Source organism: Polyodon spathula, chromosome 13 (genome assembly GCF_017654505.1).
Source record: "Polyodon spathula isolate WHYD16114869_AA chromosome 13, ASM1765450v1, whole genome shotgun sequence".
In the NCBI taxonomy this organism is placed as follows: Eukaryota; Metazoa; Chordata; class Actinopteri; order Acipenseriformes; family Polyodontidae; genus Polyodon; species Polyodon spathula.
This window is the reverse complement of record NC_054546.1, coordinates 27,991,468-28,014,331: the sequence shown is the minus strand read 5'-3', so window position 1 is coordinate 28,014,331 and position 22,864 is coordinate 27,991,468. Positions and strand designations below refer to the sequence as shown.

Here is a 22,864-nt window from a genome sequence, read left to right as displayed (position 1 = left end):
TCTATCTATCTATCTATCTATCTATCTATCTATCTATCTATATATATATATATATATATATATATATATATATATATATATATAATATATATATTAATTGTTATTATCAATATGTTTTACTTCAATCACAACCAAATACAGTGCAGACAGCTCTATAGAGTTAAAAAAAAAAATACAAATATAAGATAAGAATATCCAAAGCAATAGTTTAATCAAACTGCTGAAGAATATTGCACTAGTAAGACATTACATTGAAATCCAGATCTCATAATCTTGTTCAGTTTGACACTGCAATCTGTGAGCACTAACACACACACACCGGTTGTTTCTGAATATGGTTTTTACTTCAGAAGTTTTCATCCCTGACTTCAATAGGCAATCATGGAGACCTAAATGATGTGCAATCAACATGTATTGAATCCTCATGGCTGCCATGTACAATCTTGTTTGTGTGTTATTTAGACAGTGGGAGTAGTCAAGTAGACCATCGTTTCAGCTGGTGCTTTTATCAATGTGCTGATTCAGACTGTCTGTGGGGGTGTGCTTCTATCAGTTAGGTAGGGCTGGCCCCTCCCTGTGAGGAATCAAGTTGAATCTACCCATCATTACGATTAAGCCTTTTGCTCTGTTCACACTAGCATTTTTATACCATTTTTATTCGTTGCGGAACCATACTGAAACATCTGTCCAGACTGGAGTTTTTATTGTTGTCGTATCGATGTAACTGTATCGTTACGAAACTCACAAAAGAGGTTTCGTACCGGTACTGTTTCGTTAGGACTCGGAACAGCTTAAGTGTGGAAAGGTAAACCGACACGGTATCGATACAGGTAAGTTAATATTCTGAAGCACACACATGTCTTGCTTTAAAGTTTAAATACTTTAAACAGCTTTACATTTTACGGTGAGCAATACCCGTATCATGAGCTGCACCAAAAATGCCAAAATAAGTGACAAAATAATCTCCTACAAAATAAGTGAGTATGACTATGAGGTAAAGGGTACTGAAGAGCAGTACCACTCTAAAACACCACTAACAGATGTGACAGAGGTCATCATGGAAACAAGTCCAGAACCTGAACACTGTTGATTTAAACATACATGAATGTGGACAGGTATATCGCAGCTGTATCGATTCTGTACCAGTATTGGAAAATGAGTTAGGAGAGAAAGTGGATTCGTACCAGTATATTTTATAATGAAACAAACTGTACTAGTATCCTACCGATACAAGTGTGAACAGGGCTTCCAATCTTGTTGTTAGGGTCCTCATGCAAGATGTGGAGCTTTCTGCACTCATCGTGTCTTTCTGTGTGTCCCACTCTACATGGTGAACATGATAACTGTTTCTAGCCTCCTAGAGAACTTTCACATTATATTTGGGTGAATCCAATATTTATATATTTTACAAGAGATCAGGGTTAGCGAGTCACTTCGGTGCATGTGTGCAGTGGTTTTAAATAAATACTGAAATTCTGATCACATTGCTAAACTACCTGAGGTAAGTTTTATGTCTCAGATGCACTTTCACATTTTGAGATTCTTATGTTTCAGTTTTGTTTCTGAACAACAATGCAATTCTGTTCTCAAGGCCAGACTACATTAAATACAAATAACCACCAGCTCATTGTTATCTGTGCTTTTTCATAATGTGGGAATCAAACGGTTAATATGGTAATGTTGGGGGATGACCTGCATGCTTGTCTATCTGAACTGAGCTTCTTCTATTCTTTCTAATCTTTCTCTGTGCTTCAGCAACCCTAACTTCCTATTGTCCTGATAATCCTCTTATTAGGCAATCACTGTCTTAGTTTCACAAATCCTTTTATATTGTTTTGTGCACGAGGCATCAAACCAGGTCTCATTGGAATTCCTCTTTGGATGTAGTTGTGCACAATCTTCCCCAGACGGGTCCACTCCAGTATAGTTATCAGGCTCTTTACCATAATCAACACCATTATAAATCTTACTGCCCCAGAATCTGAAAGAGATGAGGAGCAATGACAGTCAATATAACAGCACTAAATTGGACATGCTCACTGTTTCACTGCAACACTTAATCAGCACTTAGTGAATGTGATTTTTTTTTTTTTTTGTTTGATTTTTTTAAACATTTGACATTAAAGATGCAGACCTAGGCTGTCACTGGTTTCTTAAACAAATATAATTGAATCAAAAGTCTTTGAGCTTTGTGAATATGACCCAGTTTCATTGCAGCATTCAAGCAATGCTACTTGCTTTTTAAAAGTTCCCCATAGTAAGCCTGCACTGTCATTTTGCAGTTTTCTCACGGTTATGCTATGCATTAACTATACTTTACCAAGGCTTGCATTGATTTTTAATATGCTTTACCATACCTCTCTGGTCTTTACAATGGCTACCTATGCTGTACCACGCTTTCACTGGGCTGTATTACACTTGCTATGGTACATCTTAGTGCTCTCATGTTAGGGGAAATGTTAGGGCAGTTTGTTGTATTAAATGAAGCATACTGTGTTAATAATAATAATAATAATAATAATAATAATAATAATAATAATAATAATAATAATAATAATCTTTATTTTGTATAGCGCCTAAATGCAACCACTCAAAGCACTGTATAGTTTAGAACAATAATACTAAAAACAATTAAACAAAGTACAAACAACAAATTCACAGCATATAGTTACAAATAAAACATATTATAAAATAAAACATTGCACAGTGACATAAGCCTAACCATGATGAAATGCCTGTACATAGAAATGCATTTTTAGTTGGTTTTTAAAAGCAACAGCAGTATTAGCATTGTTGATCACCTCTGGAACATTATTCCAAAGCCTAGGCGCAAAACAGGAAAATGCACCGTCGCCCATTGAATGAAGCTTAGCCTTTGGAATCCTTGACATACCTGAATTCAAAGGTTACTAGTGGGAAGGTACCTTGTTAACAATTCAGAAATGTACCTTGGGGCCAAACCATTTAGAGCCTTATAAGTTAGTAGTAACATTTTAAAATCAATCTTGCTCTTAACCGGCAACCAATGCAGTGAGGCAAGAACTGGTGTAATCCCCTTTTCATGCTGGGAACACTTGCAAGTGTACCAAGTACAGTACACTTACCAAGTGTGCTCGGTGCTTTTCAGTGGAAACCACCTTGGATTGTTTCTCTTTCACACTAGATGTGTGCAGAGTACACTTGGAAATGTACTGAGTTCACTTCCATCTTTTCAAGTGTACCAAGAACAATTCCCTTTCACATTACACATCTGCAACTGTACTGAAAACACAAAAAACAGCTAATAGCTAATAAATGTGTATGCGTATAGATGTATTGGCTCTTCTGAAGGATCTCCTCCACTGCTGGACTGAAATTGTGGCCTGGAGATTTGGGAGCGTCCAAAAGCGCAGCCTTATCAGCGTCAGGCACCTGCGCCTGCGACAACCATGGCTGTCTGCGCACGACCACTAGGCTCGCCAGCTTCCGGCCCAGGGTCTGACACTGCAGGCCAGAGATCTGGAGCAACGTGTGAGACAGAAGTCACAGTTCTGTGGCCACTGGCTCTGGTAGCGGGGCATCACGCAAAACTCAGTCCAGGTATGCAATGAGCATGCTGGACATGTTCGCTAGGCGGGTACTTTGGGTTCCCGCCACATAGGCTCTACGGAAGTGTGTGTCCGTTATCCTGCACTGCAGGTTGGGGCACACAGGGTCCATGGGCATACCTCCCACCGGAGGAGCCTTAACCAAGGCTACAATTCCACAGGAGGAAAACTGGCCAGGCTCAGATTCTCCGCCTCTTCCAGCGAGGCCAGAGGAGAACTATGTCTCAATTACGCCGGCGCTGTAGCATTGCGGTTCCAAGATGAACACATCTCCTCCATAAAATCGGGGAACGCTGTGAAAGGTTGAGCTCGGGGAGCCACGTCATGCGGTCCAAAGACGGAACGGCGTTTGTAATGTCCAGGAGGTACCTGTCCTGCAGGTACGCCGACACACGCCCCATAAGCGTGGGCAGCCTTAGAACTAGGGTCGTGTCAGCCTGGAATTCAGGCTCCCTCTTGACCTCCATATCCGGATAGAACGCGGACACCCCATGAGGCAGCGTTGGAAAGTGTGTCCTCATCTGAGCAGAGAGCCTGGTCGATCCACTCGTCCTGTACTCCCCCGGAGGGGTCAGGGGGCGGCACAGAGATTGTGATTGGCTCAGGGGGTGGGGGGATGCCACACAGGAGTCCACGAATGAAGCCGGTTGGGCCTGCCTCTCTAAAAGCTCCATGATGTGACCGATCTGAGCTTTCATATCCATAACATTCTGTGCCTGCCAGGAGTTTTTCACCCGTCTAACAGGATGCAACGGAGAGAGGCTGCAGGTACAGACGGATGCGTGAGCACAGGGAATCTCCCCAAAGGGAATCTGTGATGGCGTCGGGAGGCGTTATTGGGAGTGGCCCACTGCGGGGGATGAAGAACGCCCCCTGCACGACTTTTTCCAGGCGGCTCGCGAGCACACGGGCTGAAAAGCAATGCAGATGTTACAGGCACCAACTGGGGCTCAGGCGGCATGATCAGGGCTTAGGCACCGCGCACACATGTTGAGCCTATCCTCCTGTGGGATATTGGTCCCACAAGCCACACAGGCATGGAAGCCAGCCCTACCAGCCTTAGTGCCAGGTTAGCAAACACTGCACTGTAACACCATGTGCGCCACATGCACTGAGCACTGTGGGCACCGGGAGTAGCATTAAGAGCACTGAGTACAACGTGCACCGAGTACTGCGCAATAATAACACCACAGGTTAGAAACCTCTGCGCTATAACACCAGGTGTGCCACGTGCACCAAGCACTGTGGGCACCAGGAGTAGCGTGGCACTGGGTAAAAAGCACAGAGTACGACGTGCAGCACATGGACTGAGTACACCGAGTACTGTGCAATAATAACACCGCGTGTACCTCTTGCACCAGGCACCGTGTGTACCGTGCAGCACCAGTCGAATACACACGGTGCCTACCCTGACCGCGTGGTCTTACGTCTGAGCAGCGCGTAGCGTACTACAGGGGGACAGGGCCGAAGCCGCGGCGGGTCACAGTTAAGCAGTGTGCGCACCGTCGTACCGAAGTAGCACGGGCAGAGTCTTACCCACCGTGGTATTAGAAACACCGGGCAGCTGTGCACGGTGCCTATCCTGACCACGTGGTCACAAGTCTGAGCAGCACGGACAATACAACAGGAGACAGAGCCGAAGCCGCAGCGGGAGATTGACTTACACACACAGTAATAAAAAGTTTTTAAAATACTAAAAACAGTTCAATATTATAGAACAGATGGGGGAGAGCACTCTGTCTATTGATTTAAGCGACCTACACCAAGGTGAAGGCCCGTGCAGCCCATTTACATCTCAACCCAACAATGAGGGAAGCCTCAGTGAGGAGTATATGACCGGCCCGGTAAAAGCAGCCTCGGAGCGGCTAGTTCTCTACGCAAGTACGGGGACGCGTTCAGCTACAATTCAAACAAGGCCCAACCGGGGCCGACATACAGAAAGAAGCAGCTTGACACACGGAGCGTGCAGGTGCTGAAAGTCGGAAACAGAATAAAAAGGCTACAATTTGTTAAACTACTGATTCTGGGAAAGCGGCGATGCCAGCTTTCAGCACAAAGTGCAGGGGAACTAGCAGTAGCTTATGTGGCACTTTTTATAAGAAGACAGGGCTCAATGCATCATAGAGGTCTTACCAGTGTGAGAAGCAAAAGAGGGTGATTCTTCCCCTGCATGACGGTTAAGTACCCTCGGGAGGCGGGACCGAGGACGTTACTGGGGAAAGGGGGCCTATTGGCAGCTTTGACAGAGGAGCTCAGTGACATCTACCAATGGCAGGAGTGTATCTCATAACGATGTTTGGTGGCCATCTTCGAATTGAAAGGGAACCACATTTTGTCTTTGACAAGAGTTCAGGATACAGAAGACAGTGGCAGTTTTGGGAACAAACTAATGCTGCACTTCAGTCTGTTTCCATCAGTATCCACGACATCCACAACATCTCTGATGGTTTACAGTTATGGTGATCTCCAATACCTGTTGGTCAGTTTCATTTTATACCTATGAGTTCATTTTTAATAAATGAGTTGTAAGCTTAGATTTACTCATGTACCAGTTCTCTGTGCATAGAAACCACATTTTCACAAAATTTCACTAGTAATCTTCAAAAACAGCATGAGTACTTTACGCATAGCTAATTTACATATCAACCCCCAGGATTCATTTGCATGGTGTCAGGTGAAAAGCCCAGTTTACTTGAGTAAAATGGAATGGAGTTAATGGAAACCCAAAAACGCATTTTACACGAGACATTTTTCTCAAGCAAATTGTAGCAATTCCCATGCCACATAATGCGGGTGTAGGTCTCACCCACCTGTCCTTTAAGGCCAGGTTAAAACTTTATTCTCCAGTTCCTTGCAACCACCCTCTGTTCATCCTCTCTCACCGTTGACTCATTTAAATATCCACCTCTCCAATATCAGAGTTCTTTAGAAGCCAACACCTATATTAAAGCTTGCTGAGTAGGTCTGGAAGTTGACCCTCTTTCTCCGAGGAATTCATCATAACGTACAGCATTACAAACTTAAATTACAGGGAATCATTTGGCATCTTCAGATAATTCCAGTGCAGTCATTTGTTTTTTATTGTGTCCTGAACTTTGTCTAAACTCTTCTTTTTGTTTTCACTGTTACTTGTTTAAGTTTAACTGTTTTTCAAGGTCTGTTTAGTGTTTGTTGTTTTGTGTGTTGAGTCTCAATTTTTTCCTGATCCTCCTGATTTTTTCCAAACAGGTGTTTTTCCAAACAGCACTACTGGGCAGACTCATCATTATCAATGTACTTGGTTTGTTCAACCTTCTATAATCATCATTACTACTGGACTCTTTGCTGGACTTCCTTATCTGCTGGTGAGACCCTTCCTTTTGTATTTGGATTTGTTCTACTTTTAAATTTGATACTTTGTTTTGTGTATTTTTTGGTTTTGTTCTTTTGTTACTTTGTTTGGTTTTCAATTACATTGCTGCTCTGCTGTACTTGTTAGGTCTAACTTTCATGGAACATCCATTGCCTCCCAGACTGTTGTTATTATTACTGTCTGTGACCTTTTCATTCACCTTTCTTTCTCTGTCTGCCTGTGCATTGATTTTGTGTTTGTGTATGGGGGGGGGGGGGGGGGGTTCTTTTGAGGCCTACCAGACACTACATCCATTTCTCCTTTGTTACTTTTTAGCCTTCTGTTTTCCATTTATGAATTTCCCTTTACCATCTTTGTCCTGGACCTGTTTTGTCCACTTTGTTTTTATTTCATTTGCTGACATTATTGTTCACAACAATAAACCGGTTGTTTGTGAAGTTGACACCTCTGACATCCCTACTTTTGCTGTCTGTCACCCTTGCTGACTTATTGAGTTATAGGAATAGGGCCAGTAGTACCTCCTTAGGGACGACAGTGCAACTGCCTCTCAGTTGTGCAGAGTGGTTGTTACAAAATGTCTCCAGCTAAAAAAAAAAACATGTATGGAAACTCCACCTATATTTGCTTTGTTAATGATGAAGCACTTGAAAATGACAATCATGTATTTTTGTTGATAATGAAAAGATACAGAAAAGGAGGCAAAGACAAAAGTTCACTATCCACGCCTTACCACCGCTGACCTGGAGAAGTTAATACAAAAATACATTATTGGCATTTTTTAAATGTTTGGTCACTTACAGGCTATCTTTGCGGTTTATGTCAGCACTGTTTACAGAATGATTTAGACCAGAACGGAGACTAGCATAACACAATTGAGTACTCTTGACTAGTCGAATTACATATTGAAGCATAAATTATCATAACAGACCATTTAGATTTTCAAGACAAACTGTTTAAGTCGATTTTACCATTTTTTTGTTTCATCAACTCAATAAAAACCCCAGGGGCCGACTCATTTGTTTTCTTCAATTTCATTAAGTTCTTGACTTGTTAAATCTTGTCTCTTACTTTGTATTTTTTTCTTGCAATTCTAACCACTTGTCTACTGTCAAGCCGCTGAAAAGATCAAATTTGATGAAAGGAATGTCACTCCTATTTAAAAACTTTAAAAAGACCTCTCACAAGAATGTGTATTTATTGCAAGTTTAATATGTTGTGCATTGATCATTTACTAATTGAACTGTGCTTTGGCAAAAATGTTCCACCGTGCATTGTACAGTACTATATAACTATGGTAAAAAACTTCTGCTATAATTACCAATTTAAAAATAAAACTATCCGTTTTTGTTCCCCCCTTGTTAAATTTGTATTATGAAAAGTAAACTAGAACCATTCTTAAAACTCCAATTTTAAAATAACTCTACAGATGAAGGCCCACCCATCGCATTAAAACAAATAAAGCCAAGTCTATGGTTATTCTTAGTACTTTAGTTTGTTGGTTGTTTTTGTGCTTATTTTACAGTCAGCTGCATGGTTTATTGTGTGGTCTGCTGTGAGGAAAAAAAAATGGTCCAAACAAAGTTTGAGAACCAGCGCTTTAGGACATTGTTTCCTATTAATCCTCAGCAGTGATTTCAGAATGAGGCTGAAGCTCTTACTTTGCTTTGACATTGCCAATGAGAGGAGTGCCGTCCACCCAGAGCCAGGTTCCTTCAGTAACAGCATCAGTCAGGCCGATCCAGTGGACTTTCTCTTCTTCTTTGATTATATTAGCCGCTTGCGTGATGTTCCAAGCCTTATCCGATAGGAATTTCTGAACAGAAAATAAACCTCTATCAGTTGAGTGGTGTCTGAGTTTGTAGTCTGCCATCTAGTGGCAAGTGTTTGAAAGTGAAAGCTCAGTTTCATTTGAACAGTGTTTGCTTCTGGGTGAAAGAACTATTCTGCACATTGTTATCATACATGTTACTTCATTTCCAGTGTTAGCTAGCAGTGAAGTGACCAACAGAAATGTGTATTGAAAATCTATCATTGTAAAGAAGACAGTCGTACCTGCTCTCCATCGCTCTCTATAATCACCAGGTGCCCCCCCAGTGATGTGCAGTTATCACGGCTGGAGTTCCAGTTCATTTTATCAGTGGAGAAGTAGTAACACTTGCCATTGAACAGCTCCCAGTTCTGTGGACAGGATTTACAAACTCGCTCTGCACAATGACAGAAAGAAGCAGTGATGATGTACAGGTTTGATCTAAATGACCGATTCATTATGGACTGAAGCATCTTGAGCTATAGACTTGAAGGCCATTACTTACAAAGACATGCACGGACCAGCCCACCAATCACACTCCTTGAAATAAGGAACCACTCACCCTTGGAAGAGGTGTCTACGATGGGACAGTACTGGTCCAGTGCTGAGTATTTCTTTGAGATGTTGCTGTAGTTCTTCTCCAGTTCTGAATACCAGGATTGGATTTGATTTCTCTCCACCGTCAAGTTAGAAACTGCAACGGAGAGCGCTTTTGTTCAGGCAACTGCACACACAAGCTTACTGTGACCCTGAGCAATAATTGACACAGGAGTATTTTTAATTAATGCTTAAATATCTGTTTAATAAACTGCTGCCCCACCCTTCTTAGATACAGACTTCAGATTTACTGGTTTTGGGGTCTCTTGATTTTCTCAGAACTGTTTTTAGACAGTTAAAGAAACCAATCAACAGTCTACAACAAACCTTTAATCCATCGAAACTGACTTGAAAAACATTCTTCAAGTAACTCGGTTAAAGAGACACATTCTATTATCTATTTTCCTAACAAAATATCTTCCAGGTTTAATATCCAGTTATACTTGATCTGTATTATTTCTCTATTGTTGTATCTGCTTAGATCATTATTTGCCATGTTGTCAGGAAAATGCTTCTGAAAAGACTCGTCAAGTTGTTTTTCCTTTTTTATACTCTATACCCAAAATCCTAAAAAAAAAATCTTTTGTGTTTCTATGGAAGGCAAGTAGATTTTTTTTTTAAGAAAATCCTACAACCCTGTTTGATCTCAATATTATGATTTACATTACATGAGAGTAGATATTGAACTTCATGTTGATTTGAACTCTGCTCTTGCCAAGATAACCACCAACTAAGACGTAGCTTTGCAGTAAACTAGAGTGATCCGTCCATTTGCGTTTTTTTTCCATTTGATGATGTAGCCATCTTTCTGTCTGGTATTGATTGCTGAAGTGTAATGCTGACTCCAGGGATCAGCTCATTTTGCCTCCCCAGCCCACAGGCACACACAACGGCTGCGATGCTGGATCTGCATGGAATGACAACCGTCTGGATTGAGCTAAGTAGGGTACATCTCTGGGGTCTTCAAGTGGGCACCTTCCATCCTCAGTGTTTCGTTGACTAGCCCACGACAACTCAAGAAGGCTCAACAGTGATTCTGGCGTCCCAGCATCACCCCCCGCCATCCCCCACTCAAAGCCTGTTGTATGTTATCACCACCTTTAGTGCTGCCAGATACTGTACGTACCGGCTGCTTTACATTGTTTTCAGTAGCTACTGTCCTATAATAATCCAGTAGTTCTGAACAAAAAATGGTACAAAATAAAATGCTGACATTTAAATCAATTACTTTAGACCTAGACTGTATGAAATCTGAAACAACACTCACCTGTGGCAGAGATGTTGGTGTAGTTCCTTTGTAGTTCTGAATACTGGGATTGGAGTTCGAGGTTCTTGGTCTGGAAGTTAGTAACTGCAATGTGTAGCACGTGGGACATTAAGACCTTTGGGAGGTGACTTAGCACTAGTTGACTATATTACTGATCAATTATTGTTGTCCCTCCCCTTTATGTTTATAAGTGTTTTCTGTTGTATATAGTGTGTTAATGTTGTGTGTTTTATGTGTAAAATACGCGGGATATAAATATGTATATATAGTGTTTAAAATGTATATATGTATTTAGGCACAGGGATTGCACAGCACCTCATGTGCAGGTAAAATGTAATATGTGAGCATGGGAAATTACACTTAATTCACATGCAGTTGTACCAAGACTCCAATTGAATGATTGATTGATTAGCAATCGAGTCTCGGTACAGCTGCATAAAAGCAGCATGTTTTCACTCACTCAGGGTTGTATGTTCGGGAAGTGGAGAACAGGTGAGAGAGAGGAAAGTTAATTAAAAAATATAAGTAATTGCTACAGCGTGCTGGAAGTGCCAGCACGGTACTTGTTTGTTGGGTTCGTCCACGTACGTTTTGTCTGTCTGTTGGTTTGGACAACGCAACCTTTATTTTCAGTTGTGTGTTTTGTTTAAATCTTTTGTTTGTTTATTATTTAATAAAACAGTGGACACCATAAAGTCTCAGGTTCACCGCCATTACCTGTTTTGGTTTATGTGTTCTTCCAGGTGTGACGTCACCACTACAGTCATTCTGGTCACAGTGTGTGTGTTTTTTATTATATATATATGTACCAGTCAAAAGTTTGAGTACACTTGCTGGAAACTAAGTTTTTTTCATAATTGACAATGTTTTACGTCATACGTTTCTGTAAATACTTGACAATGAAAAGAAATGTTACAATATACAAAACAAAAGGAGTATCAAAGCAATGTTCAAGAAAATTGAAAATGATCTCTAAAATTCCTCAAAATAGCCACCCTTTGTCTTAACAGCCTCACAAACATGAGGCAGTTGGTTAAGAAGTTTCAGCAGGAAATCACCCGACATGTCTTCTCAGCTCTTCTGCAGCAATTCCTAGAGATGTAGGGCACTTGTGGGTAGCTTTGATTTGACTCTTCTGTCCAGGCCAGGTCATTAGATTGAGTTGTCCTTCACTTTCCTTTTTCGCCAGATAGTTCTTGTACAACTCTGAGGTGTGTTTCAGGTCATTATCTTGTTGAAGAATGAAGCAGTGCCCAACTAGCCGTAATCCTGATGGAATGGCATGCCTCTGAAGTATACTATGTTAGCCATGCTGGTTGAGCTTGCCATGGACTTGGTAAAGATCACCAACTCTGTCGCCAGCAAAGCAACCCCTGAAAACCATGACACTGCCTCCTCCATGCTTGACAGTGGGAACCACACATGCAGAACTCATGCGCTCATCCTCTCTGCATCTTACATATACTCCGCGGTTGGACGGAGATATTTCAGGTTTTGACTCAACAGTCCATAAGACCGACTTCCACTCCTCAAACATCCAGTTTCTGTGTTTTTTGGCCCAAGGAAGTCTCTTGCTCTTATTCTACATCCTTAACAACGGTTTCTTTATAGCGATTCTTCCAGTTAGGCCAGCTTCATGCAATCTCCTCTGAACAGTTAATGTTGAAACATCTGTACTTCTAGTAGCATTTAGCTGAGCTTGTATTTCAGGGGCAGTTAACTTGTTCTCTGATTCTGAGGTCACCCTTGGCCTGCCTGACCTTGTTCGGTCCTCATGAGTGCCAGTTTCTTCAAATCGTTTGATGGTCTTGGCCACAGCAGTTAGACACTTGCAAAGTTCTTGCAATTTGTCTTAAAGGTTGACCTTCATTTCTTAAAGTAATTAAAGACTGTCTTTTTTCTTTGCTTAACCTAGGGTATTTTGCCATTTTCTGCTCCCTTACATTCAGGAATGTCAAACCTGTGCCTATGCTACCTATATCTTTATAGTAATCATGGACCCTCACCTGTTAACAATAATTGGTGACAAAAGGTTAATTAGGTAACATGCTAGCTAACTCAGAACATCTAACAAAGACACTTTTATATTTAGACCAGTGTTCTAACACCGTGTTATACACATTTCAGACTTTTAACTGACTTGGGCTTCAGACTGAAATCCCCTTGCTTTGGGTGATCATTTCATTGAAATTGTCAAGATTTACATTTTCATTTAAAAAGTTTCAAGCAGGTGTACTTTTGAGTGGTACTGTGTGTATGTGTGTGTGTGTGTGTGTGTGTGTGTGTGTGTATATATATATATATATATATATATATATATATATATATATATATATATATATATATATATATATATATATATATGTATACACACACACACACAGTTATTTAATTAGTAGCAATGTCAGCTAACGCAGGCAGGCACATCGCACAAGGCGAGGCAATCTACACACAAGCGGTAGGCGAGCACGAACCTAGGACCTCTCGTACTAAAGCATAGCGCCGATACCGCTGTACAAAAGAACCAACTAGGAGCGTATATCGGGCTTATGTCTTCGTATGTGATTGTCACCTACCAAACCTGCTGCTCCCTTCCCTCATGTACGCTACACTATATACCACTATAGACTATATATGTGCTTTTAAAAAAAAAAAAAAAAAAAAAAAAAGTGATAAGCAAAAGATTGCTTCGCGCATGCGCACAACACAAGGGCACTGAATTTCATGGAGAAGTGAATTTGCTACATCTGTACTGTGTTAGAACTTTTTTAAAATACTTATTGTGGTGGCTTCTTAATATACAATTTTATCATTTCTTAGTTTTTATAAGCTAGGTATCCTATACGTTACGACTCGTCATCCAGCCACTGTGCTTCACATATGGCTTCCAACTCTTCCAGAATAATTCCAGGTGTATAGCCCTCCTAATCTTCAGAAAACAATAAGCTTTTATTTACTTACATCCAATAAAAGCCAGACAAGTGGAAAATCCTTCAAATACAGCAATATGTTCCGTGACAGTAACTCCATCCAAAAGCATAAACGACTATTCTTGAGTGTAACTATTTTGTTATCCTTATGTCTTTATATCCTTTATCCTTAGGTTCTTTTATATTCTTAGTGTCACTTTTTTTATGATTTCTGTGTATACAGTCTTGTTATTAATCTAAATACGTATCAAACGGTATCAACGGTCGAAAACTATGGGGGCGTTAAGTAAGTGAGTGGCTCAGAGCGGCTCAGTAAAAGAATCAACTTAACGATTTGCTCAGCTCCGCTACTGCTGAGCCGCTCGAAGAGCTCCTGAGCATTTCTCATCAGTTATTAGTGAGAGAACGGAACGGCCACCTGCAGGCAACAAATGGAGATGACTGGCAGGATTGACAAATAGGTTTGTCAAGAACGATGAACTTGTTTCAAGTTATGAAGTTATGTACACTAAACAAAAATATAAACGTGACATGTAAAGTGTTGGTCTGAAATAAGATCCCAGAAATTTTCCGTACACACAAAAAGCTTATTTTGTGCACAAATTTGTTTACATCCCTGTTAGTGAGCATTTCTCCTTTGCCAAGATAATCCATCCACCTGACAGGTGTGGCATATCAAGAAGCTGATTAAACACAGGTGCACCTTGTGCTGGGGACAATAAAAGGCCACTCTAATGTGCAGTTTTGTCATACAACACAATGCCACAGACATCTCAACTTTTGAGGGAGCGTGCAGTTGGCATGCTGACTGCAGGAATGTCCACCAGAGCTGTTGCCAGATAATTGAATGTTCATTTCTCTACCACATGCCATCTCCAATGTTGTTTTAGAGAATTTGGCAGTACGTCCAACCAGCATCACAACTGCAGACCACGTGTAACCATGCCAGCCCAGGACCTTCACATCTGGCTTCTTCACCTGCGGGATCGTCTGAGACCAGCCACCCAGACAGCTGATGAAACTGTGGGTTTGCACAACCGAAGAATTTCTGCCCAAAATGTCAGAAACTGTCTCAGGGAAGCTCATCTGCGTGCTCGTCGTCCTCACCAGGATCTTGACCTGACTGCAGTTCGGAGTCGTAACCGACTCCAGTGGGCAAATGCTCACCTTCGATGGCCACTGGCACCCTGGAGAAGTGTACTCTTCACGGATGAATCCCAGGTTCAGCTGTACCGGGAAGATGGCAGACATTGTGTAGGCATCATGTGGGCGAGCGGTTTGCTGATGTCAACGTTGTTAACAAAGTGCCCCATGGTGGCGGTGGTGTTATGTTATAGGCAGGCATAAGCTACGGACAACGAACACAACTGCAATTTGAATGCACAGAGACACCATGACGAGATTCTGAGGCCCACTGTCGTGCCATTTATCCGCAGCCATCAAGTCATGTTTCAGCATGATAATGCACGGCCCCATGTCACAAGGATCTGTACACAATTCCTGGAAGCTGAAAATGTCCCACTTATTCCATGGCCTGCAAACTCTCCAGACTCTCCAGTCACCCATTGAGCATGTTTGGAATGCTCTGGATCGACGTGTACGACAGCGTGTTCCAGTTCCCGCCAATATCAAGCAACTTCGCACAGTCATTGAAGAGGAGTGGGACAACATTCCAGAGGACACAATCAGCAGCCTGATCAACTCTATGAGAAGGAGATGTGTCATGCTGGATGAGGCAAATGGTGGTCACAGCAGATACTGACTGGTTTTCTGATCCACGCCCCTACCTTTTTTTTTTTAAGGTATCTGTGACAAACAGATGCATATCTATATTGCCAGTCATGTGAAATCCAGTAACTCAGTAAAATCTTTGAAATTGTTGTGTTTTATATTTTTGTTCAGTGTATTAATTGGCTAAATAATATGGTAAAAATTGTTTTCGAATTTTTTCATTTAATTTCATTTTTAAAAAAATGTAGAGGTGTTTTACGGTTATTGATGTATTAGGCTTGTAGTATGAATATTATTCATATTTACATTATTAATGTTGGTATTAAACACAGACAGACATGAGGTTCAGTCCAAACAGAGCGCCGAACTCAGGGAGGTACAGCAGGGGACAGTAACTTCACACAGGGCCATTTCATCTACCATCACTTCAGAAACACAAACAAGCAAAGAACTATTATTCTCCATTTTTAAATGTCACTCAGCGCTCTCGTGGAGTAGAGCATTAAGTCATTTAAATGAGCTCAGTGTGCATTTTGAGCATTCTCACTCTGAGCGGCTCACTTACTTAATGCACCCAGTATTTTCTCCTCCGCTTACAAAAACTCACTGCTTTCTTTCTTTTTATCATTTACTTTCAAAACTGAGTTCTAAAATAAGGTCATCAGCTATAAACAAAACGACCAATTGAGAACGCAGTGCATAGAAAATGAGCACTTATCAATACACAAACAGTATAACAATAATTACACATATCTAAAGAAACTAAAATAATACTTTTTTAAATTTTATTTTTTTATAATCAAAATACAAACTTCCTACACTTATCATTGATAATAACTCTACTAAAGCTGATGCAGTTTTGCCTACTCTGTAGTGGATAGAGATTGAAGTTTTTCCTCCAGCTGCACTGCCAATCGGGACAAATTGGCACTTAAAGTGAGTTTGTGTGCACGTTATAATTGATGAGCTAGTTCACGATATTATTTTACAGAAGCTTTTGGTTTGCTTTGGACTTGGTTAGTTTTGAGCTTTGCCTACTTTTTACGTTGAATTTTTTGTTGTGTTTGTTAATCTTTTTCTGTCTTTTCTCAAAAAGTTTACCAGATCTGCGTTTTTGAGGGGGTTCCCAGCAGAGCTCTGCTTCAGATCTAACGTTAAACAAAAAAAAAAAATAAAGATAGACTAGAATCTGAAGCAGCACTCACCTGTGGCAGACATGTTGGTGTAGTTCCTTTCCAGTTCTGAAAACTGGGATTGGAGTTCGAGGTTCTTGGCCCGGAAGTTAGTAACTGCAATGTGTAGCAGGTGGGACATTACAACCATGGGGCGGTGGTTGGCACTAGTTAATCATATTACTGTTCAATTATTACACTATATATAAGTAGCGATCTCGGTTAAAACAGGCAGGCGCATCACACAGGCGGAAGGCAAGCACAAACCCGGAACCTCTCGCACGAAAGCATAGCGCCGATACCGCTATACAAAAGAGCCGGTTCCTTTGCAAGGAGTGAATATCGAGCTTATGTCTTCGTACGTGATTACGTCACCTACCAGCCCTGCTGCTGCCTCCACCCGTCCACGCTACAATATACAGTATACCGTTTTTGGTGATTGTTTTGGATTTTTTTTCCCCCCCCGAAGTCCCACCGGAGCAGGCACGTGTTGTTACAAGGGAAAGATTGTTTAGCGCATGCGCACAACAAATACGGGGGCTGGATTTCGTGGGGAACTGAATTTGATACTACACCTTTACTGTGTTTTTTTTTTTTAATATGTATTTGTTTTCTTTTGTAAAACAGTGGCTGGTACTATTTTGGTTTTAATTATTTTCATGTATTGCTTTTTGATAGCTTTGTATGTTTAGATTATTTTCTTCAGTGTTTTTGATTTTGTCTCTTTGTTTTAATGTTTTTTGCGTACCGATTGCTCGTTAGCACTTTTTAAAATAATTATCATTGATAATAACTCCACCAAAGCTAATAGGGTTTTGCCTACTCTGTAGTGGATATAGAGAACTTTTTCCTCCGGCTGCACTACCAATTGGGACAAATTGGCACTTAAAGTGAGTTTGTGTGCACGTTGTAATTGATTTGGTAGTTCACGGTATAGTTTACAGAATGTTAGGTTACTTACCGTAACCCTGGTTCCCTGAAAGAGAAGATGACCACCACTGACACTGGTATGGAATATTCCCTCCCTTCGGGTAGGTATTGTTGAGCTCACTATACCAGAGCTGCCAATAGGCCCCTTCCTGTGATGACTCATTCGGTCCCGCCTACCGAGGGAATAAAACCATCATTTGCAGGAAGATCCTCCTCTTTTTTTTCCATCAAACCCACAAGGGTTACTGAAGTGACCTCACGGGTGGTGGTGGTCTTCTTCTCTTTCAGGGAACCAGGGTTACGGTAAGTAACTTAACATTCCCTTTCAATTCGAAGACGACCACCACTTACATTGGTATGGGATAATGTATAGAAAAGCTGTCGCAAGGGAGAAGGAATGGACATGGGCACATGAGGGACACACAACACAGCATAACCCAGAGGTTAGCGGTGAGAACTTATACCCTCAAGGACCATTGTGCCTACAGAAGGCAAGGCAGGGTCTACCAAATTAATACGGTAGAACCTGGAGATACTATGTGGCTTAGCCCAGCTAGCCGCAGTACAAATGTCAGACATTGAGGCACCTTTGAAAAGGGCTCAAGACGTACCCAAACTTCTAGTGGAGTGTGCAACTACCCTAACTGGTGGGGGTAAGCCAGCATTTTCATACGCAGTGGAGACTGACCACAATCCAGTGTGACAGACATTGCTTAGAGAGGGGCTGTCCTAGGGTCCATGTTCCGTGACAAAGAGCTGATTGACGTAGAGCTCTTGACCTATGCACGTAGCATCTCAATGCCCGTATGGGCAGAGGAAATTCAATCTCTCATTCTCCGTAGAAGTAAACAGAGGGGGATGAAAACACTCCAGTTCCACAGATTGGTTGATGTGGAAGGCTGTAATCACCTTGGGGAGGAAAGCGGGGTTGGTGCACAGCAACACCCTACACTCATCTTCCCAAATACGCATGCACGAGCTGTGTATAGACAGCGCCTGCAGCTCACTGATCCATTTAGCGGAGGTGATAGCCAAGGAAGGCTGTCTACATAGACAGATACTTCAGCTCTATGGAGTGTAAGGGCTCAAAAAGGGCCTTCATGAGAGCTTCTAGTACAATAGTAAGGCTCTATTCGGGGAGAACAGTCCTCATAGTAGGGTGTAATCATCAAGCGCCTTTAAGGAAACAGCTAGCCAAAAAATGTGCACCCAGAGACATAAGGGGCAGGCGATCTAACAGCATTGAGCAGTTTTTCCAGAAACTGCAAAATGACTGGTACAGGGCAAGTGATGGGGTCATGGTTCCCAGCCAAACACCAAGCTTGAAAATACTTTCACTTGCAGGTATACAAAGACCTAGTGGAGTCTGCCGTAGCGCTCTGCATTGTTTCCACAACCGCGTCTGATAGCCCTAGGGCTAACCAGTGGTCCCTTTCAGGGGTCAGAATCCTGCCTCATTCCGGGTGCCAAAGAGAGCCTTTCATCTGACTGAGGAGATCCAAATGAATGAGTACCACAGCGGGTAATGCGTCATCTCTGCCAAAGCAAAGAGCTCGACCTGCGCCTTCCCGAACCATTCCCAAATGCACTCCATCATCCTGAGGATGGAGTCGCCACTCTGATGGAGGGGGGCAGCTCCTGGGGAGGAGGTCCGCTGCCCAGTTCACTGCTCCGGGAATGTACATCGCCTGTAGGGCAGCAGGTTCCTCTGCACCTGTATCAGCAGCTTGAAAGCTATGCGATGCAACCCCAGGGACCATCGGCCTCCCTGGTGGTTGACATACGCCACCACTGTTGTGCTGTCGGTCCGCATCAGTACATGTGTACCGCTTGGCACTGGGAGGAAGTGGTGGAGAGCAAGGAACACCGCTTGCAACTATAGCATGTTTATGTGCAGGGATGACCAGGATCCACGGACTCCTCTGCCTTCCCAGACCACTCCCTAACCCCGATTTTGGAGGCATCTGTTGTCACCACTTGGCGGTTTAGTAATACTCCCATTTGCACACCTTTGCACAGGTGAGAGGTAGACCTCCACCAGCGTAGGGCTGCTGTGCTCACGTAAGACACAGTCAGCCGATGGTGTCTATCTCGTTTGGCATTGAGGTGAAATGCATTGAGCCATGCTTGCAGTGGGCGCATGAGAAGTAGACCCAGCTGAATGGCCGAGATAGCTGCGGCCATGAGAACCAGCAGTTTTTGGCACATTCTGAGGGTGACCTGCGATCCCTGTTGAAACAGGGAGATGCACTCCTGTATAGCTGCAACCCTGTCGTCCGACAGGTATGCACGCTTCATAGTGGAGTCCAGCCGGAGCCCCAGGATGTGGTGCACTGCAGTGGTGTAAGCATCGTTTATGGTGAGACCCAGCCTGACTAGATGCTCCATCACAACCGTCGTGTTGGCCAGTGCTCCTTCTCGCAACTGAGAACAGTCGTCAACCAGTCGTCGAGAAAACTCAAAAACCCAAAAATCTGAAAACGTCTCCTCTGATGCTGGTTTGTGGACTGATCACGACCTGCATTCCCTCTGCCTGCCGGCCAGGCTCGGTTACGTGCTGGTGTGCCCTGAAGGTGATGCTCAGAGCGAGAATTTTTCCGCTCACTGTTGTTCATTACTTTTTGTAAAATGAACTTTTTTTCAAACATTGTGCTGCGTTCAATTTCCATAATGCATTTGTGACAGAGTTAAGATACTTCCCCATAAAAGATGTGTTCCATCAAGGTCAATAGAAAACATGTTACCTGTTTTAAAGTGCCGGTTAAGCACAGGATTCCTCGTCATTTATAGGGTTCATTTTTTGGGTTCTTGAAGCACGAAATGGGAGGTACCAATGGTAAAATATGGGGAGTTTATAAGCTTTCACTACTGTAATTGATTGTTGAAAAGAAATTAGATATTGAGGTAACTTCAATCTGCCTTTCGTTTAAACCCACAGGTTTGTGTGTAACAGTCACGTTTTAGTGTGTTAATTTTATATTTTGTTTTCTTTGTGTGGTCCGCTGTGCGAGCGTGCAACCTCACGGACCCTTGTGCCCACTGAAGGCAATGAGGGATCTATCACGTTAAGGTGATAGAACCTGGAAAAAGTATGCGGCGTAGCCCAGCTAGCCGCATCACAAATCGCAGCCATAGAGGCACCTCTAAAGAGGGCCCATGACATAGCCACACCTCTCGTGTAATGTGCGGTTACACGCCCGGTTGGGGGTAAGTCAGCATCATCATATGCAGGTGACACTGTTCGCAATCCAATGTGACAGTTGCTGCTTTGAAAGAAGCTGTCCCAGGGTCTGTGGCCCGTGGCCTCAAAAAGAAAGAGGTCCCAAGCGAAACTGAATTGCGTAACCCTGCTGCAACCGCCTTCTAGGGTACTGCTGCATGGACTGGCCATGGCCTACACACCCTCCACGTTGTGGGAGAACCCTGTCTCTTGCCTGTGGTGAGGCCTGTAGGCAACGCCTAAGGTCACCCAGAGGGGCTGTGGGGACTGGCACCGTCCTGGTGACTGTCAAAAAAAAAATTGTTTTTTTTTTGAAAAATTTCGTAAAAAAAAAGGAGGAGAGAGGGGAGGAACCGTGTTGGAGGTGTGTGCCTGCAGCTCAACCTACCCCACACTGGAGTCGGGGGAGGGAGCAAAGCGACTACCTGCCTAGACGTCTTGCTTTCTCGGAAAGACCGCTGCAGGAGCTCCTCAACTACTGGACCAAATGTATGGCCTGGCATTATAAGCGCATCCAAAAGTGCAGCCTTATCCGCATCGGTGACAACAACAGCAGTCTGTGCGCGAGCACTAGGCCAGCCAGGCTCCGGCCCAAGGCCTGCCCTTGCAGGCCGGAGATCTGGAGCAACATGTGAGATAACAATGGCAACTTGTACAACAGGGGGATACAAGGGCCGAAGCCGCGGTGGACAGTTGACAGCAATACAGCAAATACACAATACAAAAGTACAGTTCAGTTCAGATTGGGGAGAGCACACTGTCTGTTCGATTGTAAGGACAATGCAGCACAATCAAAACAACAAGGCCTGACTGGCAGCCCAAAGGTGGCTAGTGGACTAACTCGACAGCATGGACAAGGCAGGCCTAGCCCCGGTGGAGTAACAGCGCTCTCCCAAGTAAAAAAGGGTGAAAGACACACACTCACTCCTTTAAAATCAATACTGCACAGGCAGTCGGCTCACAGACGACAGACAGTAAAGACAAAGCAGCCTGCAACCCAAGCGAGCAGGTGCTGAAGGTAAAGTATTAGAAAGAGAAAAAAGGGCTACGATTTAGGAGCTACTGATTCCATGAAAAAGCGGCAAGCCAGCTTTCAGCATGAAGTGCAAGAGCACTAGCAGCAAGCTCAATGCAGCGCTTTTAAATAATAAAAAGGGCTCAATGCAATACAGAGGTCTTACCTTACCAACTTGAGAAGCAAAAAGAGGTTCCCTGCATGATAGTTTTATTACCTCTGTAGGCGGGACCAAGGAGGTAATAGAGGGAAGGGGGCCTATCGGCATCTTTGATAGTAAGATCTCAGTGACATTTACCAATAGGCAGCCGTATATCCCATACGTGATGTTTGGTGGCCATCTTCAAATTGAAAGGGAACAGCATTTGACCAGCTTCAGCTTATGACGAATTCTCAAGTGATATCCATGTTTCTGCATGTCACCACTGTTCTGTGCGTTTACCTTAACAGTTCTGGAGAACGATCATTTTTGCGCATGGGACTCATTAAGAATTGATTAAGAACCACCATGAATCAGGATCGCCTAAACAGAATTACCATCATATCCACGAAGTGATATACTCAGAAAACTGGATTTTACTGACATTACTAGAGACTTTACACAGATGAAATCGAGAAGATTAATTTAAGGTAAGAGTATGATTTAATTACTCTGCGATGTAAGGTTTACTTAGAACAGAGGTGATTAGGAAAATGTAAGTAACATGCTGTTTTTAAGATTGTGGTATTGAGCACTTACAAAACATTTTAAAATTCCTAACATTGTCTTTTAAAGGTTCTTTTCATATTAATCCAATTATTAAAAGTTGTGTATTTAAGTCACTAGATGGCGCTGTGTAATGCCAAGTCTATAAGCTAATTGTTTCACGAATGTATTGCACGTTTGAGATTTAAGTTAAAACAATGGAGTGGTTATGTGAATCTGGTGTCAGTCATATTTTCCTTCAACATTGTTTTTATTTTTGACAGTGTTATACCAGTATTAATGGGGGTGAGTGACTTTTAAATACGTTTTTGGTATTGTTTTCATTAGTCTGTAGGTTGCTTATGTATAGAAAATATGGTTATCTGGAAAGAAAAATAAAGAAACCTGATACTTTTTTTTTTTTTTTTTTTTTTTTTTTTTCAAACTGCGATTTAATGATAACACTATGTAACACAATTTTTGTTCCTGGGTAGTAAGTGTTATTTCCTAATTGCTTATGCCTCAAAAGTATAGAAAATGGCTATTATTCCCCACAAACTTTGCTTTTGTG

At 42.4% G+C, this 22,864-nt stretch overlaps 1 protein-coding gene across 3 annotated transcripts in view; it reads right to left on the bottom strand.

Moving 5' to 3' along the window:
* Positions 1–212: 212 nt before the first annotated feature.
* The window catches only part of LOC121326079 (CD209 antigen-like protein C), a 31,909-nt gene continuing 9,257 nt past the window's right edge, over positions 213–22,864 (bottom strand). The window contains exons 3-8 of one of the 3 annotated variants that reach the window (XM_041269233.1): positions 16,477–16,560; positions 10,611–10,694; positions 9,309–9,440; positions 8,992–9,143; positions 8,598–8,752; positions 213–1,981 (exon numbers count right to left, since the gene is read on the bottom strand). In XM_041269233.1, the coding sequence (XP_041125167.1) occupies positions 1,792–1,981; positions 8,598–8,752; positions 8,992–9,143; positions 9,309–9,440; positions 10,611–10,694; positions 16,477–16,560 (797 nt within the window). In that variant the 3' untranslated portion in view covers positions 213–1,791. The remainder of the gene's footprint in view (positions 1,982–8,597; positions 8,753–8,991; positions 9,144–9,308; positions 9,441–10,610; positions 10,695–16,476; positions 16,561–22,864) is intronic. The other 2 variants (XM_041269234.1, XM_041269235.1) reach the window with 2 other exon arrangements.